The sequence below is a fragment of the Manis javanica genome, chromosome 3 (assembly GCF_040802235.1).
Source record: "Manis javanica isolate MJ-LG chromosome 3, MJ_LKY, whole genome shotgun sequence".
Lineage (NCBI taxonomy): Eukaryota > Metazoa > Chordata > Mammalia > Pholidota > Manidae > Manis > Manis javanica.
In genome coordinates, this window is record NC_133158.1 from 203505909 (window position 1) to 203529253 (window position 23345).

At 38.0% G+C, this 23345-nt stretch overlaps 1 protein-coding gene across 4 annotated transcripts in view; it reads right to left on the bottom strand.

Moving 5' to 3' along the window:
• SPOCK3 (SPARC (osteonectin), cwcv and kazal like domains proteoglycan 3) overlaps positions 1–23345 on the bottom strand; it is a 399525-nt gene that overhangs the window by 131309 nt on the left and 244871 nt on the right. For all 4 annotated transcript variants that reach the window (XM_073232634.1, XM_073232632.1, XM_073232633.1 and 1 more), the window contains exon 5: positions 9364–9487. In XM_073232634.1, coding sequence (XP_073088735.1) covers positions 9364–9487 — 124 coding nt within the window. The remainder of the gene's footprint in view (positions 1–9363; positions 9488–23345) is intronic.

Below are 23345 nucleotides of genomic sequence, written 5' to 3' on the forward strand. Positions count from 1 at the left end.
AAAAAAAAAAAAAATCGCGTGTTTTTTCTTTTTTTTTTCCTTTCTGTTCCCTCTCTCATTGTTGCTGTTGTTGTTTTGGTTTGGAGAGTGCTTTTTGGAAATCTTAAAGGGGCAGGACAGGTCACTTAGACCAGAAGCAGGGAATCTGGGGATCTCTGGGCACTCTAACCCCCTGGGCAGCAGGGAGCACAGAGGCCCCTTACGGAGATAAATAGTCTCCTGGCTGCTCCCCCTCTAACGGGGCTCCACCATTTTGGAGGAACAGCCCCAGCCAGGCCAAGCCCACAGCAACAGTGGAGATAAACCCCAAAGCAACTGGGCAGGAAGCAGAAGCCCTGTCTGCGCACAGCTGCCCAGCACAAGCCACTAGAGGTCGCTATTCTCCCAGGAAAAGGCTACAAACCAACAAGAAGGGAAGCTCTTCCAGCGGTCACTAGTACCAGCTCTGCAGACTATCTCTATCACCATGAAAAGGCAAAACTACAGGCAGACAAAGATCACAGAGACAACACCTGAGAAGGAGACAGACCTAACTAGTCCTCCTGAAAAAGAATTCAAAATAAAAATCATGAACATGCTGACAGAGATGCAGAAAAAAATGCAAGAGCAATGGGATGAGATGCAGAGAAAAATGCAAGAGCAGTGGGATGAAGTCCGGACGGAGATCACAGATGTCAGGAAAGAGATCACAGAAGTGAAACAATCCCTGGAAGGATTTATAAGCAGAATGGATAAGATGCAAGAGGCCATTGAAGGAATAGAAGCCAGAGAACAGGAACGTATAGAAGCTGACATAGAGAGAGATAAAAGGATCTCCAGGAATGAAACAACACTAAGAGAAATATGTGACCAATACAAAAGGAAAAACATTCGTATTATAGGGATACCAGAAGAGGAAGAAAGAGGAAAAGGGATAGAAAGTGTCTTTGAAGAAATAATTGCTGAAAACTTCCCCAAACTGGGGGAGGAAATAATCGAACAGACCATGGAATTATACAGAACCCCCAACAGAAAGGATCCAAGGAGGACAACACCAAGACACATAATAATTAAAATGGCAAGGATCAAGGACAAGGAAAGAGTTTTAAAGGCAGCTAGAGAGAAAAAGGTCACCTATAAAGGAAAACCAATCAGGCTAACATCAGACTTCTCAACAGAAACCCTACAGGCTAGAAGAGAATGGCATGATATACTTAATGCAATGAAACAGAAGGGCCTTGAACCAAGGATACTGTATCCAGCACGACTATCATTTAAATATGATGGTGGGATCAAACAATTCCCAGACAAGCAAAAGCTGAGGGAATTTGCTTCCCACAAACCACCTCTACAGGGCATCCTACAGGGACTGCTCTAGATGGGAGCACCCCTAAAAAGAGCACAGAACAAAACACACAACATATGAAGAAGGGAGGAGGAGAAATAAGAAGGGAGAGAAGAAAAGACTCTCCAGACAGTGTATATAACAGCTCAATAAGCGAGCTAAGTTAGGCAGTAAGATACTAAAGAAGCTAACCTTGAACCTTTGGTAACCACGAATCTAAAGCCTGCAATGGCAATAAGTACATATCTTTCAATAGTCACCCTAAATGTAAATGGACTTAATGCACCAATCAAAAGACATAGAGTAATAGAATGGATAAAAAAGCAAGACCCATCTATATGCTGCTTACAAGAAACTCACCTTAAACCCAAAGATAAGCATAGACTAAAAGTCAAGGGATGGAAAAACATATTTCAGGCAAACAACAGTGAGAAGAAAGCAGGGGTTGCAGTACTAATATCAGACAAAATAGACTTCAAAACAAAGAAAGTAACAAGAGATAAAGAAGGCCACTACATAATGATAAAGGGCTTAGTCCAACAAGAGGATATAACCATTCTAAATATATATGCACCCAATACAGGAGCACCAGCATATGTGAACCAAACACTAACAGAACTAAAGAGGGAAATAGACTGCAATGCATTCATTGTAGGAGACTTCAACACACCACTCACCCCAAAGGATAGATCCACCGGGCAGAAAATAAGTAAAGACACACAGGCACTGAACAACACACTAGAACAGATGGACCTAATAGACATCTATAGAACTTTACATCCAAAAGCAACAGGATATACATTCTTCTCAAGTGCACATGGAACATTCTCCAGAATAGACCACATACTAGCTCACAAAAAGAGCCTCAGTAAATTCCACAATATTGAAATTCTACCAACCAATTTTTCAGACCACAAAGGTATGAAAGTAGAAATAAATTCTACAAAGAAAACAAAAAGGCTCACAAACACATGGAGGCTTAACAACATGCTACTAAATAATCAATGGATCAATGAACAAATCAAAATAGAGATCAAGGAATATATAGAAACAAATGACAACAACAACACTAAGCCCCAACTTCTGTGGGATGCAGCGAAAGCAGTCTTAAGAGGAAAGTATATAGCAATCCAGGCACACTTGAAGAAGGAAGAACAATCCCAAATGAATAGTCTAACATCACAATTATTAAAACTGGAAAAAGAAGAACAAATGAGGCCTAAAGTCAGCAGAAGGAGGGACATAATAAAGATCAGAGAAGAAATAAACAAAATTGAGAAGAATAAAACAATAGCAAAAATCAACGAAACCAAGAGCTGGTTCTTTGAGAAAATAAACAAAATAGATAAGCCTCTAGCCCAACTTATTAAGAGAAAAAGAGAGTCAACACAAATCAACATAATCAGAAATGAGAATGGAAAAATCACGACAGACTCCACAGAAATACAAAGAATTATTAAAGACTACTATGAAAACCTATATGCCAACAAGCTGGAAAACCTAGAAGAAATGGACAACTTCCTAGAAAAATACAACCTCCCAAGACTGACCAAGGAAGAAACACAAAAGTTAAACAAACCAATTACAAGCAAAGAAATTGAAACAGTAATCAAAAAACTACCCAAGAACAAAACCCCGGGGCCGGACGGATTTACCTCGGAATTTTATCAGACACACAGAGAAGACATAATACCCATTCTCCTTAAAGTGTTCCACAAAATAGAAGAAGAGGGAATACTCCCAAACTCATTCTATGAAGCCAACATCACCCTAATACCAAAACCAGGCAAAGACCCCACCAAAAAAGAAAATTACAGACCAATATCCCTGATGAACGTAGATGCAAAAATACTCAATAAAATATTAGCAAACAGAATTCAACAGTATATCAAAAGGATCATACACCATGACCAAGTGGGGTTCATCCCAGGGATGCAAGGATGGTACAACATTCGAAAATCCATCAACATCATCCACCACATCAACAAAAAGAAAGACAAAAACCACATGATCATCTCCATAGATGCTGAAAAAGCATTTGACAAAATTCAACATCCATTCATGATAAAAACTCTCAGCAAAATGGGAATAGAGGGCAAGTACCTCAACATAATAAAGGCCATATATGATAAACCCACAGCCAGCATTATACTGAACAGCGAGAAGCTGAAAGCATTTCCACTGAGATCGGGAACCAGACAGGGATGCCCACTCCCCCACTGTTATTTAACATAGTACTGGAGGTCCTAGCCACGGCAATCAGACAAAACAAAGAAATACAAGGAATCCAGATTGGTAAAGAAGAAGTTAAACTGTCACTATTTGCAGATGATATGATACTGTACATAAAAAACCCTAAAGACTCCACTCCAAAACTACTAGAACTGATATCGGAATACAGCAAAGTTGCAGGATACAAAATCAACACACAGAAATCTGTAGCTTTCCTATACACTAACAACGAATCAATAGAAAGAGAAATCAGGAAAACAATTCCATTCACCATTGCATCAAAAAGAATAAAATACCTAGGAATAAACCTAACCAAGGAAGTGAAAGACTTATACTCTGAAAACTACAAGTCACTCTTAAGAGAAATTAAAGGGGACACTAATAAATGGAAACTCATCCCATGCTCATGGCTAGGAAGAATTAATATCGTCAAAATGGCCATCCTGCCGAAAGCAATATACAAATTTGATGCAATCCCTCTCAAATTACCAGCAACATTCTTCAATGAATTGGAACAAATAATTCAAAAATTCATATGGAAACACCAAAGACCCCGAATAGCCAAAGCAATCCTGAAAAAGAAGAATAAAGTAGGGGGGATCTCACTCCCCAACTTCAAGCTCTACTACAAAGCCATAGTAATCAAGACAATTTGGTACTGGCACAAGAACAGAGCCACAGACCAGTGGAACAGATTAGAGACCCCAGAAATTAACCCAAACATATATGGTCAATTAATATTTGATAAAGGAGCCATGGACATACAATGGCAAAATGACAGTCTCTTCAACAGATGGTGCTGGCAAAACTGGACAGCTACATGTAGGAGAATGAAACTGGACCATTGTCTAACCCCATATACAAAGGTAAACTCAAAATGGATCAAAGACCTGAATGTAAGTCACGAAACCATTAAACTCTTGGAAAAAAACATAGGCAAAAACCTCTTAGACATAAACATGAGTGATCTCTTCTTGAACATATCTCCCCGGGCAAGGAAAACAACAGCAAAAATGAGCAAGTGGGACTACATTAAGCTGAAAAGCTTCTGTACAGCGAAAGACACCATCAATAGAACAAAAAGGAACCCTACAGTATGGGAGAATATATTTGAAAATGACAGATCTGATAAAGGCTTGACGTCCAGAATATATAAAGAGCTCACACGCCTCAACAAACAAAAAACAAATAACCCAATTAAAAAATGGGCAGAGGAACTGAACAGACAGTTCTCCAAAAAAGAAATACAGATGGCCAAGAGACACATGAAAAGATGCTCCACATCGCTAATTATCAGAGAAATGCAAATTAAAACTACAATGAGGTATCACCTCACACCAGTAAGGATAGCTGCCATCCAAAAGACAAACAACAACAAATGTTGGCGAGGCTGTGGAGAAAGGGGAACCCTCCTACACTGCTGGTGGGAATGTAAATTAGTTCAACCATTGTGGAAAGCAGTATGGAGGTGCATCAAAATGCTCAAAACAGACCTACCATTTGACCCAGGAATTCCACTCCTAGGAATTTACCCTAAGAACGCAGCAATCAAGTTTGAGAAAGACAGATGCACTCCTATGTTTATCGCAGCACTATTTACAATAGCCAAGAATTGGAAGCAACCTAAATGTCCATCTGTAGATGAATGGATAAAGAAGATGTGGTACATATACACAATGGAATACTACTCAGCCATAAGAAGTGGAAAAATCCAACCATTTGCAGCAACATGGATGGAGCTGGAGAGTATTATGCTCAGTGAAATAAGCCAAGCGGAGAAAGAGAAATACCAAATGATTTCACTCATCTGAGGAGTATAGGAACAAAGGAAAAACTGAAGGAACAAAACAGCAGCAGAATTACAGAACCCAAAAATGGACTAACAGGTACCAAAGGGAAAGGAACTGGGGAGGATGGGTGGGCAGGGAGGGATAAGGGGGGGGAAGAAGAAGGGGGGTATTAAGATTAGCATGCATGGGGGGGAGGGAGAAAGGGGAGGGTGGGCTGCACAACACAGAGAGGACAAGTAGTGACTCTACAACATTTTGCTAAGCTGATGGACAGTAACCGTAATGTGGTTGTTAGGGGGGACCTGATATAGGGGAGAGCATAGTAAACATAGTATTCTTCAGGTAAGTGTAGATTAAAAATTAAAAAAAAAAAAAAGAAAGAAAGAAAGAAAAGGGGGATTACTCCTTAACAGGATAAAACTATTGGTAAATCAAAGATCAACGCATGCTTTAAATATCCTTAATGTTGATCACTTAAAGGGTGTCAGATGATCAGCTATGTAGGTACTCTTTTCTGATAATATTCCTTTCTCTTAATTAAAAAAAAAAAAAAAAAGCAGTTACTGTGTGCTGACCTCCAATGAGTTCTGCACAGTGGTATAGAGGGCATGTCAAAGTGTGGGCAAAGGGTCTGTTTGTTTCTACGCAGAAGATCAAGGCCTAGCTTGGATACCCAGAAAATGAACTAAGATACGATATGAGGAGGAGCTTCCGGCATCAGCACTCTCTGGAGGACTCGTGCCGGGGGATGATCATCAAAAAGCCTCCACAGGGATCCGGACGATGCTGCGGTTGTGGCTGCATCCAGCCCACCATCTCCTGGACTTGCCATAAGAAGGAGGAGGGAGATGTCTAGGCTGGCATGTGCATACAGTGAGACAACGAATTTGACTGGATCTGTACTGTTGGAACTCAACCAGGAGTTGGGAGGGGTGCAAGTTGTAGCACCCCAAAATCTCATGACTATAGACTATCTATGGTTAAAAGAACATATGGGATGTGAACAGATCCCAGAAATGGGCTGCTTTAATTTGTCTGATGGTTCAAGTACAGTTGGAAAATATCCATCATATCATAGATAAATTTTCACAAATGCCTAGGGTGCCTAAATGGTTTTCTTGGCTTCACTGGAGATGGCTGGTAATTATAGATTTGCTTTGTTTATGTCACTGTATTCCTATTATGTCAATATGTGTGTGCAAATTAGTTAGTAGTTTAAAACCTATACATACTTAAGGTACTATACAAGAAGATATGTCAAAGAAATAATCAATCCTCCCAAGTTTCCTTCATATGCTACATCTATAGCTTTTCTTCTTCCTTCCTAATTACAAACTTTAAATAGAATTCGTGCCTCATATCGAATTTACCGAGTATCATAATTCCTCCAGGTGGTAAAGATACCTCGAGACAAGTGCTGGGCATAGAAGCCACAGGGCATAAATCTGCAAAGAAGTAAAAAGCTAACCTTTGCAAACAATATGGCTTCTCTCTCACTTACCAACTTTACATTTCCCTGTATGGCCCCGGAAGATGACTGGTTAGCCAGAGACGGGTAAGATTCCTCAAGGGAGGAACAACCTAAGACAGGCACAGTCGCAGGGGGGCCATCAGGTGAGAATTTGGGGATCAACAGAGGTGAGGCTCAGAACCTCACCCCCCCTGCTTTGAGAGAAATCTTCTGCATCCGTGGATGTCTTGCTGCCCTTGTCTAGCCTGGATTAATACTTAGTCCATAGGCACACACCTGATCATCTGATCATCTACATTTGCCTTCTTACAGCACTAAACTATGTTTTCTACCTTTATCTTGCATCTACCTACCACTTCAGCATTTTATTAAAAATAAAAATAATAATAATAATAGGAGAAATGTGGGATCAACATATAAATCAAGTACAAAAATCAAATGAATATTCATATTTGACCTGATGGTTTATAGGTCATATTGCATGATCAAAACCGAAAGTTTCTGTGATGACTGCCCTTGTACTGTTCACCATGTAAGAATTTATTCACTCTGTAAGAATTCGTTCACCATGTAAGAACTTGTTCGTTATGCTTCAGAAGATTGGAGACTGACGAGAATTAGGCTTGAGATGGATTAATGATTGTACATTGAGCATTGACCCCCCTATACTGAATTTTATTGTTGTTAACAACCATTTGATCAATAAATATGAGAGATGCCCTCTCAAAAAAAAAAAAAAAAAAAAAAAAAAGAGAACAATGGAGAAAACCGATGTGACTGGAAGTATATGTGAATTAATCTACCTATGACGGATGGATGAATTTAGTCTTAAATGATTAAGATGATTTTTATTCAAAGATCATCAATAAGGCCTCCCTTATGGTCCCAACAAGATGTCCCTTGTGATTGCAGCTTTGTGTCCTGTAAAGATCAGTTGTGAAGGAACTGATCATCTACTAGGAGCATCCTACAGAGAGCCCCACACAAGCAGGTGGCAGACTAGTAGCATGCTCCAGGGACCCCATGCACATGACTCTCCAGTACTTGCAGTGGATACATTTCTAATTTGAGAAAGACACAGATAACTTGGCTGGATGCCAGCAAAAATTCCAGTCTCTTTCTTGACTCACCTTGTTCAACCATCAATGTTCACCAAGTAAAATTAGAATGAAAATTTTCTTGCCATATAGCTTTACCCACCAATTTGAATATTACAATTTGCATCATTCATTTTAATTTATTCATCAGTATAATGGTTTACATTATGGGATAGGATTTGATAATATGAGATAGATATATTATCTCTGTGCTGATAACATGAATTTTCTCAACCTGAAAAGCCAAGGTTCCAAACCATAGTAAATTCACCAAGATCAAGGTTATGTTGGGAAGACAAGTGACACACTCCCTTCTCTCCTAGAAATACCCAAACTTCTATGTATATCTTTAAAACTTAACCAAGTAGGCACATGGCAGTTTCACTTTCACTGAGGATTCATAGTACTTGGTACCTATTAACGACTAGACATATGTTCAGTGACCAAATGAATGTATCTTATAATTGTAGTGCTCTTACCAAGATTAGCAATTGTAAATGCAAGGGTAAGTTGTAGGGAAATATTTACTGGGAGAAAGGACAGTTAGTAAATCTACAAAACAAAACTTTCAGATAGCCAAATTTTTTTGGAACTCACATTGCAGTAAGCAAAGCCAGACATGAACTGAAGCAAAGCTATTTCATAGACTTCATATATCCTTTATAATGTGAATATTCCAATAGTTCCTTAAAGAGATGTTAATATGTTTAATGATAGGGCAAGGTCCACTGGGGACACTGCATACATTACCCTTCTAAAATATATTTTTTAAAAATCTAAATTCATAGATTTATCTGGTCCCAAAGTTTCTTGTAAATTTTATGAACCTGTATTCCTTCCTATCACATAATCAAAGAAAACTCATCAAGATCTTATTAGGTAGAGTTCTTCATAATTCCTAAATAATTGAGCACTTATGGACACCACAGAGGAGGCAGAGTAATGCAGAGGAGAGAACAGAGACACTGAATTGGAGAAGACATCAAACGTTGTCTTCAATGTGATGATCTAAATATGTGGAATTTGCTGTATCTTTCTGGTCTTTAGTTTTCTCATTTGTTAAAAGGGATTCGGGGACGCTTACATGAGAAAATAGAGGGAAAAATGTATGAGGTAAAAGAAGTAATGATAATGGCAGATTATAGTTGTTAGAGTTGTTAGAATAGTAACGACTGTTCTCAATACCATTTCTGGCCTCTTCCATAGGAAATTTGGCTTCAGTATTTGAGGGTTCAATGTGTCATGGCTTTAGTATTTCAGACTTTAAAATTCTGATATAGAAGAAACAAACACGTATTGAATCATATCCCAAACCAGGGAGATTATCTGCATTGTTTTTAAAGTTAAATAAACTATTTGGATAACCACACTGGAGAACTAGTAGGTTTAGTCACTTACTAATAAATATATATTACATATTTCACACCAAATGGCTGTAATTGTATTTACCTGAGAGGAGTAGGTATGACCATCTGAACCACAGACAGGGCTGGCATAGAGCCCCGGGCACTGCTTGCAGGTGGATGATACGGGACCCCTCCATGGTTTATGGCCAATTCCTGCATCCTTCATACTGTAAAAAAATAAACAACCATATTTAGTGCGTATACTCTACAAAGTAAATAAACTTACAATAGCATCATGCCTTTTCTCACTGCCATTCCAACTCTTGAAGATAAATTACAATTAATAAACTGTATTCTCATTTACAGTGCATTAATCCATATAGAGTTCTCCATTATAAATTTTTTGTTTCGTATATCAAGGTTTTCCAATAATAAAATAAGGGTATATTCCTTAAAAACATTTTGCTAGTCACATGTCAATTATAGTTATATTTCATCATATGAATTTTTCATTTGAATTTATAGTTGTGACATGTTTTTCATAGCCTCAGAAACAGAAGCAATAATTGCTCAGGAATAAAGGACTCACACATCTGGAACTTTCTAAAGAGCTCCCCTAGTATTCCATGAGGAATAATATCAGAAAACAGACAACTACTTCACCACATTTCCCTGATGTGCCTCAAAATGAGAGCAGCTTACTTTTAGAGAGAATAGCAATGAGGAAGTACACTTTTCCTGCGAAGACCAATATTTAGAGAGACAAATTAGTCAGTTTAGTGACAATTAATCCTTTTTATTGTGTAGAAATGCCTCAAAATAGATCCATTAGACTTTGATCTGGAATAACTTAGGAAAACCCTTCTTCCTCTGCTACCTACTTTTAGAATCATTTGCTTTTCCACTTTAATTAAACTGTGCATTGCTCTGCCTTTTTGTGTGAACATTTTACACAGAGGGATAAAGGGCTTAAAAATAAGAAGTAAAGCAACAGGGAATCTATACAAACACATTCAATATTCAGAAGCCCTTTTGTGAATCAGTCTCATTCTCATTCATTGAAATTGTTTATGGAGAGAGTCATTAGAAGTCTGTACCAGGGTGAGAAAAGAGGTTTTACCACAAACAATTGCTTCCTTTTTACTTTGCTTTTTTTCTTCTTTTTTCATGAATAAGTCAAGCCTACAAAAAAAGTAATCCCCAAAGACTGTTAAGAAGTATAGTGTTAGTCTTCATTAGGGAAAGAAGTTCAAACTCTGTGTGGGCCTGGGGAAAAGCTGCACTGTCCTCTGCCCCCTACCGCCCTTCCCTCCTCTGCTCCTCTCTCTAAGGTTTCCATGAGGTCTGTCTTATTCCAAACACGTTCCCTTCATCTCAGTTCAGTGAATTCTGCCAAAAGACCACTTTAAAATCTTGCCTGGCCACAGAGTTGATCTCATAAGAATCTAATGGAGAAAACAGCCATGCTGCCAGTACTGATTAAGTAATTGGCACGAAATTCTACTGGGAATTAAAACGATGACTGGAAAACCTGCAACATTATTCTGTCCCACTTGGAGACATAAATTGCAGAGAGAAATGATTTTAAAATACGATGCTACTTGCATTGTTCTTTCATTTGTATAATCAAAACAAGGCATAAATTATGCAAATTATTTGCTTCTGAAATACAATATCTCAAATTATGACTAAGCTCAGGTTTCTAATCAATAAAGAATATTTTATTAGTAGGATGAATATATCATTTTTGCTTGGGGATATATATATATATACACATATATATATAGAGGATATATCTAGAAATGAAATCTTTTTAAAAATTTGAAGATTTATTAGAAACTCTTGAAATTGAAATAACTTCTTAACACTGAATTACAATGTGCATGTAAAATTGGTTTTGAGGTTAAAAAAAAAAACTTTAGTTATCCTTAATCTTTTTAAAGCCAGCATTGCTAAACACTAAACACTTTCAGATTCCCAGTGTGCACAAATAAAAGTGGTATTTTTATTTAGATCTCATCCTGGTCAGGATCTGCTAAATTATCATCATTATGAACATTATTAACACTGCATATATTTTCATCACCACTTTGATTCAAAGTTGATACGAATTTACACCATTTCTTAAACCAGTAGAATGTTTGCTGATATTTATTTTGAAATAAATACATTAGATGATGATAAGTTTACCAGAATTCATGGTTTAATATATGTTATTCATTCCATAACATACGGGAGCAGTGAATCATGGACTCTTTTACTATATTCAGTAAATCCAAAGAAAGCACTTAGCATTTTATCATCCTAAGATAGTCTTTACAGAACACTTTATAAAATTTGAGCTTAAATTTTAAATCTGAAATTCTAAATACCATAATTTTTATATGTTCTTAAAATTATCTTGGCTTGATGCAATTCACAAATAAAATTGTTTATTTCATTTTCTGTAGAAAGACAAATTCCATTCAAGCAAATGAAATATATAGTATAGAATATAGTTTTTCTAAGCTTGCATTCATGTTGGAATTAAGGTACAATTACAAATGAATTTCTAAGAATTATTTGGATTTAAAAAGTACTACAAATTCATAAGCCAATTAACAGTGTACCAAAAACAATCACCAGATAAGACACAGAGAAGACACATGCATTCTTTTATTCCAAAAATTAAAACATTTATAATTGAGAAAATAAGTTATATACATGTGAAAACAAGCTGTACAGTATGAAAGAGCAGATGCTTGGGGGCAAATAGGCTGTATCGTCAACAAAGGAGAGGCTTCAGGAATTCTGAGGAATGCCAATCATTTCCAATGACGGTAGTCAGGCCAGACTTGGCAAAGAGGGTCGCTGTGTGCAGTTGCGTAGGTTGCAGATACCACAAGCCACATTTTTGGTTCTCCTCAGCACTGCAGGGCTCCATCTGCCCTGCTAGCTGTGTGTGGCATTCACTCACCCTGTTCACCGTGGAAGAGATTTCATGATCTAGAGTCTTTTATCAGTCATACTGTCATTCAGAATTGTTTGGTTCGGCATCAGGAATGCATCTCAGAATCAGCATGACTCATAATTTTGTCTATTCAAATACTGAACTTGTTCTTAGGAAAATCAGTGAAGCAGATGAGACTACAACTAATAATATCTAAGATTTAATATAATACATATGTATCACAAATTATACGTAAACACAGATGATCACATAAAAGGGGAGATAATCCCCTTTTTTATTATACTTGAAGGGCTTATTTAAGGAAGAACAACATATTTCTGCATGAGGGATGAAGTCATGGTAGTCAAGTGTTCAGGGCAAGATGGGCAAAGTGCTTGAGAAAAGACAGAGAGGCTCAGGTTATCAGAAAGTTGCCCAGCACATGTTGTCCAAGGAGTGATAGGTAAGAAACTAGTTTTGGCAAAAGCTTTACCAGCCATATTATTCTAAATAGTCCACATGTAAAGGTCCTTATTCTTTGGGAGTAAGTGTAATTTTTGATAGAACCAAAGGTCAGTTAACTATTGTGAATTATTATCAAGTAGTGTAATATAATTTGCTTCCATCAGTGAAGAAACAAACACAAGCTGGCTGCAAACCTCTGAAATTACTTACAAATCACTCTCCCAATAGCAACTATGCTAGAGAAAACCTCTTAAAATTCTACCTTTAAGAGAAGTCTTTTTCAAAAAAACATATATTTCCATTTTGAAGGTTTGCATTAAAAATGTATTTACTTACTTTATAATACCATTCTTTACATAGCCATAATCCTTTCCCTTAAAGAGCAGAAAGCTGTATTATTGAACCCAGAGAAATGAAGCAATTAAATGACAATCTATGATACATAAAGTTAAGATATTCCGTGACTAAATGATAATCTATGATACATAAAGTTAAGATATTCTGCCCTGATGGCAACTTGATGTAGTTCTTGTCCGTGCCCACTTCCAACACATTTCCTTTGTGACACACACCTTTTATTTACTTGTCTGTCCTAACAGCCACCGACAGGGTTACCCTCCTCCTCTACTCCAGTTTACACTTCTGCTTCTCTGATTCTCAGTTGTCTTGCACCCAGGACACCTCCTGAGCCATAAGGAGACAGGCCTCAGCCTGACATGCCCCTCTTGACGCCTGCTGCTTCTGCAGACCTGAACTGGGAGACAACAGAGCCACTCAGAGAGAAAGCCTCCAATATGTGGCCTAGAAATGCTTCTCACCTATGTGGAATCCTTCCACTGACAAGGGCACAGCTGAGAAGTAACAGAAGTTATTCCAGTCACCGCATGGACTTGTGCGTGCGGATTTCACCCAGATGCCCAGGAGCCACTGCACCCAACACTGTGACCTGTGTGCAGCCTGCTCATCACACTCCTGCTTTCATCCGGTTATATCACACCCCTAGAAATAGAGCTTCTGAAATCGGGGAGTGCATTTGTTTACTATGTCTGCTGTACCAATTCAGCAAGACCTTTCTGGCTTGACACAACAGAGTTTAATTTCTCACAAGTAAGATTTTGGTGAAAAGTCTGAAGTCACTTCCACCAGCCTGGCACCAAGGTACTGGCAGGGATGCCCTGAGGGTCCAGGGATAGTGTGAGCCTTGCCTCTCCCATCTTCTGGCAGCTGCCCCACAGCTGGGCTTGTACCCCACTGCCCATCTCTACACTGCCTCCCCTTCTCTGTGCCTGTGTTGAAGCCCCCTGTCTCTCTCTCATAAGGGTCCTAATAATCCTGGACAACTTCTTGTTCTCAAGACCTTTCACTTACATCCTTTGCCATATAAAGTAGTATTTACTCTTTTGCTATATTCAACAATACTCAGAAATTTCAGAAACTAGGACATGGGCTTATCTTTGGGGTCATTCACTCTAGTAAAGGAAAGATACTTGGGACAAGAGGGATTTTTACCTCATAACAGAGGGGCTTCAGTAATAGAGCCCCTGACTTGGACAGGTGCCTCAATGTACCATCTTCACAGCACATGCTGATCATGTATTCTATGACTCCACCAATCACCCCCTTTGCATCTACAGGATGAATGTATGGTCCATGGACATATCTTGGGACTTAGGTATCGTCCTTCAGCCACCACAAGGCTGTGCCCCTCTGCAGATGTGGATTCCCTTATAGCCAGAGGCCCACAGTGGAGCTGACTGGTTTCCATCTGCAGAGAGAGGAGTTCTGTGCTTCCCAACCCATGTACTTGAAACTCAACTTGTGTCTGTGAAGTACAGCACCATGTTTATTTTTTCACCTTACTGATTTTTAGGGAAACTGAGTGCTAGAGTTGTGAAGAATGGAAAACAATGAAGTTGTTATTTTTATGGGTAAACAATTAAAATGAATCCTACCCACATGCCTCATCTGACCCTCAACTTGATGGGTTTCAGAACACAGGTAAGGACAGGGCAGTTTTCTTTTTCTTCTTTCTTATTCAGGTGTAGTGGTCACTGGGGTAAGTGGAAGGGGGAAGTAGTAGATGGGTCAAGGGTCACAGGAGAGGGAGAAATCGCATCCTTGGCATCTGGGTTTGCTGGGAGAGAATGGGTTTCAGAACATGTGTCCACAGGTTCTATCCTCATTGCCAGCAAGTTTCTGGGCTTACATTTTGCACATGTTCTGTTCCCTCTCCAGGAAGACCTGCTCACCTTTTTAATCACAGACCATCATCAGTCTTTCTCCAGAATATTCCCTGAGCCTGGCACAGGAGTGATCAATAAATATCATTGAATGAGTAAGTGAAGGCAAGCAGGAAAGAGAAAATAGAGGGAGGGAAAGGGGGCAAGGAGCCCCCTGGATGAAGCAATAAAGAAGGTCCCTTTCCTTATCTTAGCTCTCCATCTACTAAAGAGGTGGAAATTCTATAACCTGATTTTTGTACTGAATAAGCTTTTCATAAATAATTTCTTAATCATGTCCTTCTTAAAACTCATTATTATGCCTTGCTATATAAAAGTCAGTCAATTGGAGAAGAAAAAAATATAATAATAATAAAACTGCAGCAGGTTCACTGGGGGCCTTAGGCTGAATAATAAAATTGGCCTTGAATTCAAACAAAAGTCTTGTTTTTCCTAACAATTATTTGATGCTATAGAGTAGAGGAACACGACAGAGCATTTTACACAATCTCCTCCCGTACATTCCTTCTAAAAAGGACTCTTTTCAGTCTTGCGTTTCAGGATTTTTAACCAGCTCTCCATTACTCATTGAGGAAGCACGATCAGGAAACCAACAAGCCAGCTCTTCACAACTGCATTGAGAAGACTGATGCAAGAGCTTTCTCTTTTTCAATAATACTTAAACTCTTTTGAAAGTATTGATGATTTACTGCATCTTGTTTCTCACCTGGCTTTTCAGAAAAATAAAATCATTTAGTCTAAAATCTCATGCTAACATCCTTTGAAAAATACTCTGCCACAGTCTTGCTGGTCTGACAGTTTTTATTTCCTGACCATTTGGAGGCCATAAAACATACAGTAGATGCAGCACACTCTACAATCCCCACGTCCCCTACCAGTGCTGCCTGCATGGGGTAGAAAGGTGGCTGCTGATCAATCACATTTGCTGTTATTTTACTGACCAAGGGCTGGAAGCAGAATGCTGAACCAAAGGTCTGTGAGTCCTGAGCTGCGGGTCACAGGCTGAGCTAACCTGGTCTGGTGACGCTCTCCTGGGGTCTCTGTTACTCTGTGTTGAAGGGAAGCCCATATGGGTCACTAATCTACTGTGGCTCTACTGTTGACCTCAGATCAAATATAATTACATTGGGCACTGTTTCTTGTTCGACAATTCATTTGCTTTTTATGTTTGTTTTGTTTACACTGGCTTGACAAAATTCAAGCTTAGATTACTACTTAGAACATGGGGTATAAATTGGCAGAGAATACCTTTGGCTTCTTGCAGTCCAATGTGCACTTATTCAGACACCCACATTGAGGTAGAGAACCCTGCTTTTCAGAGCACAGCAGGTTCACTGGGGGCCTTAGGCTGAAGCTCCAGCATGGGATGCGTGCTTATTATTTACATTTGTTTTCTTTGCACCAGTGCCCTTTGGTGAAAAACGTGGGTGGTCCCAAGTTCCTTTAATTACTTCTCAACAACAGACCAAATATACCCTTAAGGTGGTCCTGTCCCACAAACTTCAATGGACATAGACACAAGTCTGTGTTGATGTGCTCGTATGGCATTTGTGGAGAAAGGAACTCCACGAGCATGCTTACAATGAGAGTTTTTCCCTCAATCAACAGAGGGAAGGATCTGTCTCCATCCAGGACCACCCTTCTCAATTTAATATGTGTATAATACATTAATTTTTTATTGTGTCACACCACTGGAATTTGGGGGTAAATCTGCTATAACATAACATTACCATAAAAAACACAGATAGCTGAAGCAATCTAGACATATTAATAACTAAAAAAACATTTCCTTTTAACACAATAAAAAATGAAAGGGTAAAAAAAGCTCTAAGCCTTCTTGGTTTCAAGTCAGACATCATATAGCAGAATTTACTTTTCAACTATTAACTTCTCTAACTTCCCTGGGAATAGAGCCCCAATCTTGGACTTGCAAGTGTAAAGGAATAAAGAAAGCAGGAACATCATTCTCACAAAATATACACTGACATCCATGCTGTTTGTGACTTCCTATCATGCAAGATACAAGAGTTTCAAAATCCACTCCATTTTAAGATAACTAATAGAAATCACACAAAGGTGTTATTTTTTTTTTTTACAATTCACTTGAAACCAGTGTGCAAATATGTCTATCATACTGAGAAATCAAGTAACATTTTTCTTCTTGAAGTTGCACACATACATTAATGCAACCACCTGAGTGGAATGGTAAGTGAACAGGGTGTTTTTCAAAGTTTAAGGCTCTTTATGGGTAGATCATTGTTTGAATAGCATCTCTATCATTGTCATCAAGAGAAAGTAAATTCTGATATAATAATCCCTTTGGTGGAGCTAAATTTCACAAACCCTTAGACTGGAATGAAATGCAGATGTTGAGTAATTGGAGCTTTACTAAATATAGAACCTGAGAAGAAATTAAAATGTGGTTTATGAATTATTCATTGCATTTTATATTCAATAACCATGAGAACTCTGTGGGTTTTAAGATTGTGTCAGCGTCCTTGGAGCCACACAGCAGGCATGGCCACATCTGCAGAATTTCTGTTTTCTCAAGGACATGAGAATTATACATCTTTCAACAGAAAATTGTCACCTTTGGCATTTGCTTCAGGCTATGTTCTCCAGGTCTTGTTTGAAATAACTCTGTGGAAAGGTTTTAGATCTGTTTTCTCTAATGAACTAGTTGAATTTAGTTTTCAGACTTGTGTCTTCGAAGAATCTTAAAATATTGCTTTCATGTCCATGCAACCCAACTGCTAGGAAGACACACTTTGACCTTTGTCCTTTCCCTATGACCCCTGACCTCTTTCCTCTAAATGATATCAGGGGAAATGTTATAGGTATTCATGTTATAATTATTTTCAGACAAAAAGAGTCTTCAATTTCTATTTAATTTTAGTAACTAGTGAACTCTTCAAATTCTGCAAAAATACCTTGCAGATCATACTTGGAGGGGCAATAGCCCTATTGAACATACATGTCCAATTTTTGTTTTCACGTTACAGATAGTGTATTAGGCACTGAATGTCCCACTTATAATGCAGTGATGGACACTGCAGTGCTTATTCCTTCCCTACACATATTCCATAGTCTAGAATCAAGAAGGCCCAACATTCACTACAGCAGCTCAATGCTAAAAATGCCATGGAAACTGCTACAGATGCGGGTCGTTCAGTGTTTGTCGTGGGATGACACTACATCTATAATCAGGTTAGCTTCTTCACACTCTTCAATGGTGGCCCCAGAGGAAGCACCCCCAGCCGGGCCTTCCTCCTGGCCCGCCTCCTGCCTCAGGAAGAGCTGATAAATTCCTTCCTTGTCAGCAGCCTGGTGCATATTGAGCCAGGCACATCACATTACACTTCTCATTACATTTGTCAGAAATCCTTGTTGTCTTCATTGTCGGTCTTGCCTTGACGTTTCTAGTTCACATCTAGATTCAACACTTTGATCATATGTGAAAGGAGAAAAAAATTAGAATAATTTCATTTCAAGCTTTAGAGTGCTTCAATTCCCTGAGAGAGACAGAAGGTGGCCTGTGGCGTAGGTAGAAAGTTCCCTAAGGAAAGATGCAACGTGCACCTCACAGCTGCAAGTCATGAGGGAGAAGCTTTTAACAGGAAATACGAGGTGGGTTTCATTATGTACAGATATAGTCTCAGAAGATGCCAAAGAGTTTCTTCCATAATAGTACTTTGCAAACTGGACTAGTGAAAACATCCTGCGAAGTTAAAACAAAAACAAAACCTCCTTGGATTCCTATTTAACAGAAGTCATACTTTCACTTCTGTTCATTAAGAAATTATGTAATGACAGAAAGCATTTCTTTAAATTTTGTTACTCATAACAGTTTTGAAAAGTGATGCAAATACTTCCTCGTGTATATGCAATATGTTTGAGCCTTAAGCCTTGCAGTAACTGTAACCTCCAAGGAATTCATGGCCACAGGATGAAAATTTTGAAGGAGCAGCTCATGATTTCACGAAATAGATGGGTGTCAGTGAAACAAAGTTCTTCGTATAGACAGGGTCACACTGGTGTCAAATAAATACTTCTCTATTATAAAATCCATAGAAATATTTTTGCTAGCAGCATTTGAATGGTAATGACCTTAGATTTTTGGATTAAAAATAAGTTGTTAATTCACTGACAATTGTACATTGTTTTGATTACCAATGAAAATAAGGATCTTTTTACTTATAATTTTGGTTTTCTTTTCTTGTATTCCTTTTATTAACTTTGTCTCTTACCATTTTTTGATTTGTGTTGAGAATTAACTTTAGAAAACAATTCCAAAATCAATATTTAAAGAGGAATAAGCAAGGAATGAGGCATGAAAGAACAAATGCTAAGGAACAATTAAGTTACCGTCTACTTAACGGACCACATGCTAGGGAAGTGTGGCATTTACAAACTTCTATTAAAGTTTACCCAGTGTTTCACTGGCCTTGATCCTGAGGTCCCTTTTATTAGATTAAACAAAAATGTTGGTCTTGTGTTTGAAATGCATTTGTAAGGTTATACTGGTTTGAGAGGATGGGTTGAGCACTAGGTTAGAAGCAACATCCTAATCCTTCCCCAAGAAGGAGTGAGCAATTTGGTAGATGTTTCCATGTGCGTTGTGAATCTTCACTTTATTCCCAGAGTTGTCAAAGTGCTCCAGGAATTGAATGTTGTGAACCTTTTCCATGCTGTATGTGCACATGACTGCTGATCAGTATCTATAAATCTCAGCTCATTTGTTTTGTCTTGTTTTTTTTCCCAAGCTGGGGTTGGAAACCTTCCCCTGAAGATTTCAATAGGGTTGGATAAAGGATCAAAGAGATTCCAGCAGTTTGAATATTGTTCTGGCGAAGCTATGAATCCTGGTAAATTTTCACTTCAGAAATCTGCCATTTCTATATAGTTTCTTCATAAAACCAACAGCCCCTTTTTTCAAATGCCAATTCTTCTTGAGTGTGCTTAGTAAGTGTGGCGTCATGTAAATACAACATGAAGGTTTCTGCTACTTCCGTTGCTCAGCTGGAAGCAAGGGATCCCTTGGCATGTGTGTTCTCCTAGCCATCGGCATCTTGAATTATTAGCCTAAGCATATGTAAGAACACAACCTTCAAAGTGGTTTCGATATAATATCTGCAAATGATTAATGTATCAGGTATGCATAAACAGTGAGCAAAAATAATCATAGCAAATGTAGTGGCCTTTATTCAGCTGGTTAACTTTTCATTTGAACAATGGCAAACTGAAAGATTCCTAAGTGGAATATGCATGTGATGGAAAGTAATAGTTACATTGTTTTGGGACCCTTTCTTATAAATTGCTAGCTCTCTTATTCCTTAAGTCAACACCCTATTTTTTTTATTATTAAGGTATTATTGATACACACTCTTATGAAGGTTTCACATGAAAAAACAATGTAGTTACTACATTCACCCATATTATCGAGTCCCCCCACACCCCACTGCAGTCACTGTCCATCAGCATAGTGAGATGCTACAGGGTCACTACTTGTCATCTCTGTGCTATACAGCCTTCCCCATGACCCCTCTACATTATGTGTGCTAATCATAATGCCCTTTAATCCCCTTCTCCCTCCCTCCCTCCCCACTCTCCCACCCCCTTTCTCTTTGGTAACCACTAGTCCCTTCTTGGAATCTGTGAGTCTGCTGCTGTTTTGTTCCTTCAGTTTTGCTTCATTGTTATACTCCACAAATGAGGGAAATCATTTGGCACTTGTCTTTCTCCGCCTGGCTTATTTCACTGAGCATAATATCTTCCAGCTCCATCTATATTATCAACACTCTATTTTGAATTGAATCCTTTGACTGTTAGATAAATTTGAGTGACTCTCTTAAAAAAAAATTTGCTAGAAGCGTGACTGTCCTTTCAAAAGTAAACTAGTTGTAACACAATTACGCAGAAAATAATTGGTATATTTTTTTCTCCAAACAGTGGGTGTGGAGAGGAGGGAAAAGACGATCAAGGCAGGGCCATAAACACAAAGTAATAAATGTTTACATATAAAAGCCATCAACATACCTCATTTACTGTTTATGCTATATTTGTGCAGGGTTTTTTTTGTCATCATCGATCACGGTATTTTACTCTATCATTATAAGCAGTAAGTGTGTTGTAAGTAGAAAGAAGCCAATCATATGAAACTGACATAGCTCTTGGTTAATAATCTCTCCTTTGCAAAAAGGTACAATGACAGCCATAGTTTGATTGACAGCTTTTAAATAATTCTGCTGGCACCATAAAAATGAAAAAAAAATAGTGGCCTTTCATAAGAGAAGATAAATCAAAGAGAAATGACTAAAAAGTTCCTGCATTATGAAAAGGTCAGGCACTTATGGAAAATATTTGCATTTCCTGTCAAGCGATCATGAGATGAAGGATAGACAAGAAAGTTAACATGCCTTATCCTATGAGACATGCTTCCATGAAATAAATTTATTTTTACACCAAGATATCATATTTTTTATAAGATTTTTTTTAAAGTTCACTTTTTAAAATTAGTTTTAAGTACAAAACACAATCTCTAATAAGATTTTCCACTAAAAAAAGAACATATGTCCACTTGTCACTTGCCAAAGAAAGTAAAGTGGCTTCTTTCAGACTCCGTTGATGACCTACTGGGTCTTTCTGGTAGGTTTGTAGGCGTGCGCAGGGTATCCTGTGTTCCTACGTACAATGAGCACTTGCTCTGCTCCAGCTCAGTCACGTTGGTGGCCAGAAAGCTTTTTCATTGCCTTTAGTCCTGCAGTTGGAATGCCATTTTAAAACAATCCATTGGTGTACAAAAAACTCAAATTATATTGCATTAGCTTAACAGGTATTTATTATCCATCCTCTAGATTTTAATTTAGTTTACCATCGGCCTACTCCCACTAGCATATAAGCTCCTTCAGAGCAGAGATTTCTACATAGTTTGTTCAGTTCTATAACCCCTGTGACTAGACTACTCCCTAACATGTAAGTGCTCAGAAACACTCATTTAAATAGCATGAACAATTGGCAATAATTAGTATCTCTTCTCTCTCTACTGCTAGTTTCATTGTTTCAAGCATTAAATTTATGCTTTGAGTTTATTTGCACTAAAAAGTCTATTTCTCTCATATTAACCACTTGTGGTGTAATTTCTAACACTGAATTGGCTACAGGTGACAGGATGTGCCAATACCAGGTTCTCTATGGGCCTTAGAAATTAGAAAATTGCTAAGATGGTCAGCACTCTGGACTCTGAAAATTGCTGGAGAGTTTGATCCACCTTCTCCATTATTACTGGGTCTTCCCAATTCCTGTTGGTCCTTTGGGTTTTGTTTTGTCTTCCTTTCTTGGCACTTCTCCTCAATATCTTAGACCTCTAAAGTACATGGACATAGAAGCATCCAGTGAGACAATATGAATTGTGACATTTCCTAACTAGTGACAGAAACTCACATTTCATTAGCATTTCCATTATTGCTTTTGGAAAACTGCATTGGAATGCATTTTTAGGGGCACATATATATTCCTGAACCAGACAAAAAGGCCTGAAGTATGTTAATGCAATTCATTAGCTTACTCATGTTTAATAAATCCACAACTTAGGTAAAAGGACACAATTAAAGATGTTCTATGAGAAATTAATTAATGGTATGTAATTTTGGTAATAGTGGCAAGACACTACATTTATTCCATCAAGAAAATTCCTAAAGTGTGTACTCTTGATTATTAATCTTCAGCCATACTATGAAGAACAATTTACCTACAAAAGGCTTCAGGTGTTCTTCACATAATTTCACATTTTTCAGACAAGTGCAGACTATTTTTGGTAATGCCAAAACCATATGCAGCAATGAGATGATTAAGGCAACATACACTGAAATATCAATTTTCTCTCCTAAATGAGCTTTGTTTCTTTCAGAAAATCCAGAAATAAGGTTTCTTTCAGAAAATTCAGCCCAAAAGGAGCTCCTCTGAAGTTGTTTCATGCTTTATAAATAAAATGTAATGTTGGGAGATCTTTGTGGCTAAAATCTCAGTTTCATTAGACAATAACTGATTTGTTCCTCACTGAAATATCATGTGAGTGACATTTTAAAAAAATCAGTTGCTTAACTTAACTTCACCTGGAAATAGTCTATTTAATCTCTAGAAGGATAATTGGATGAATGTATGTATGGAGAGAGAGACAAAGTATTTCTTTTTTACTGTTGCTGAATTTATTCACTCTGGTTTTTATCTGTGCATATTTAAAAGCACAGGGCTTTTTAAGCAATATCATATTAAGAACCATCTCAATGCTCACATGGGAGCCTTTCTGGGCCTAGTGTCCCCACCAACCTCCATGCAAGGGGGTACAGTTGACATAATAATTAACCTAAAAAGCCATTTATCTTCTTTCAAGAATCTACTAAGTGCAAAAGCATTGAGAACTCCGTTAGCAATACATTTGCTAGAAAAGGTATT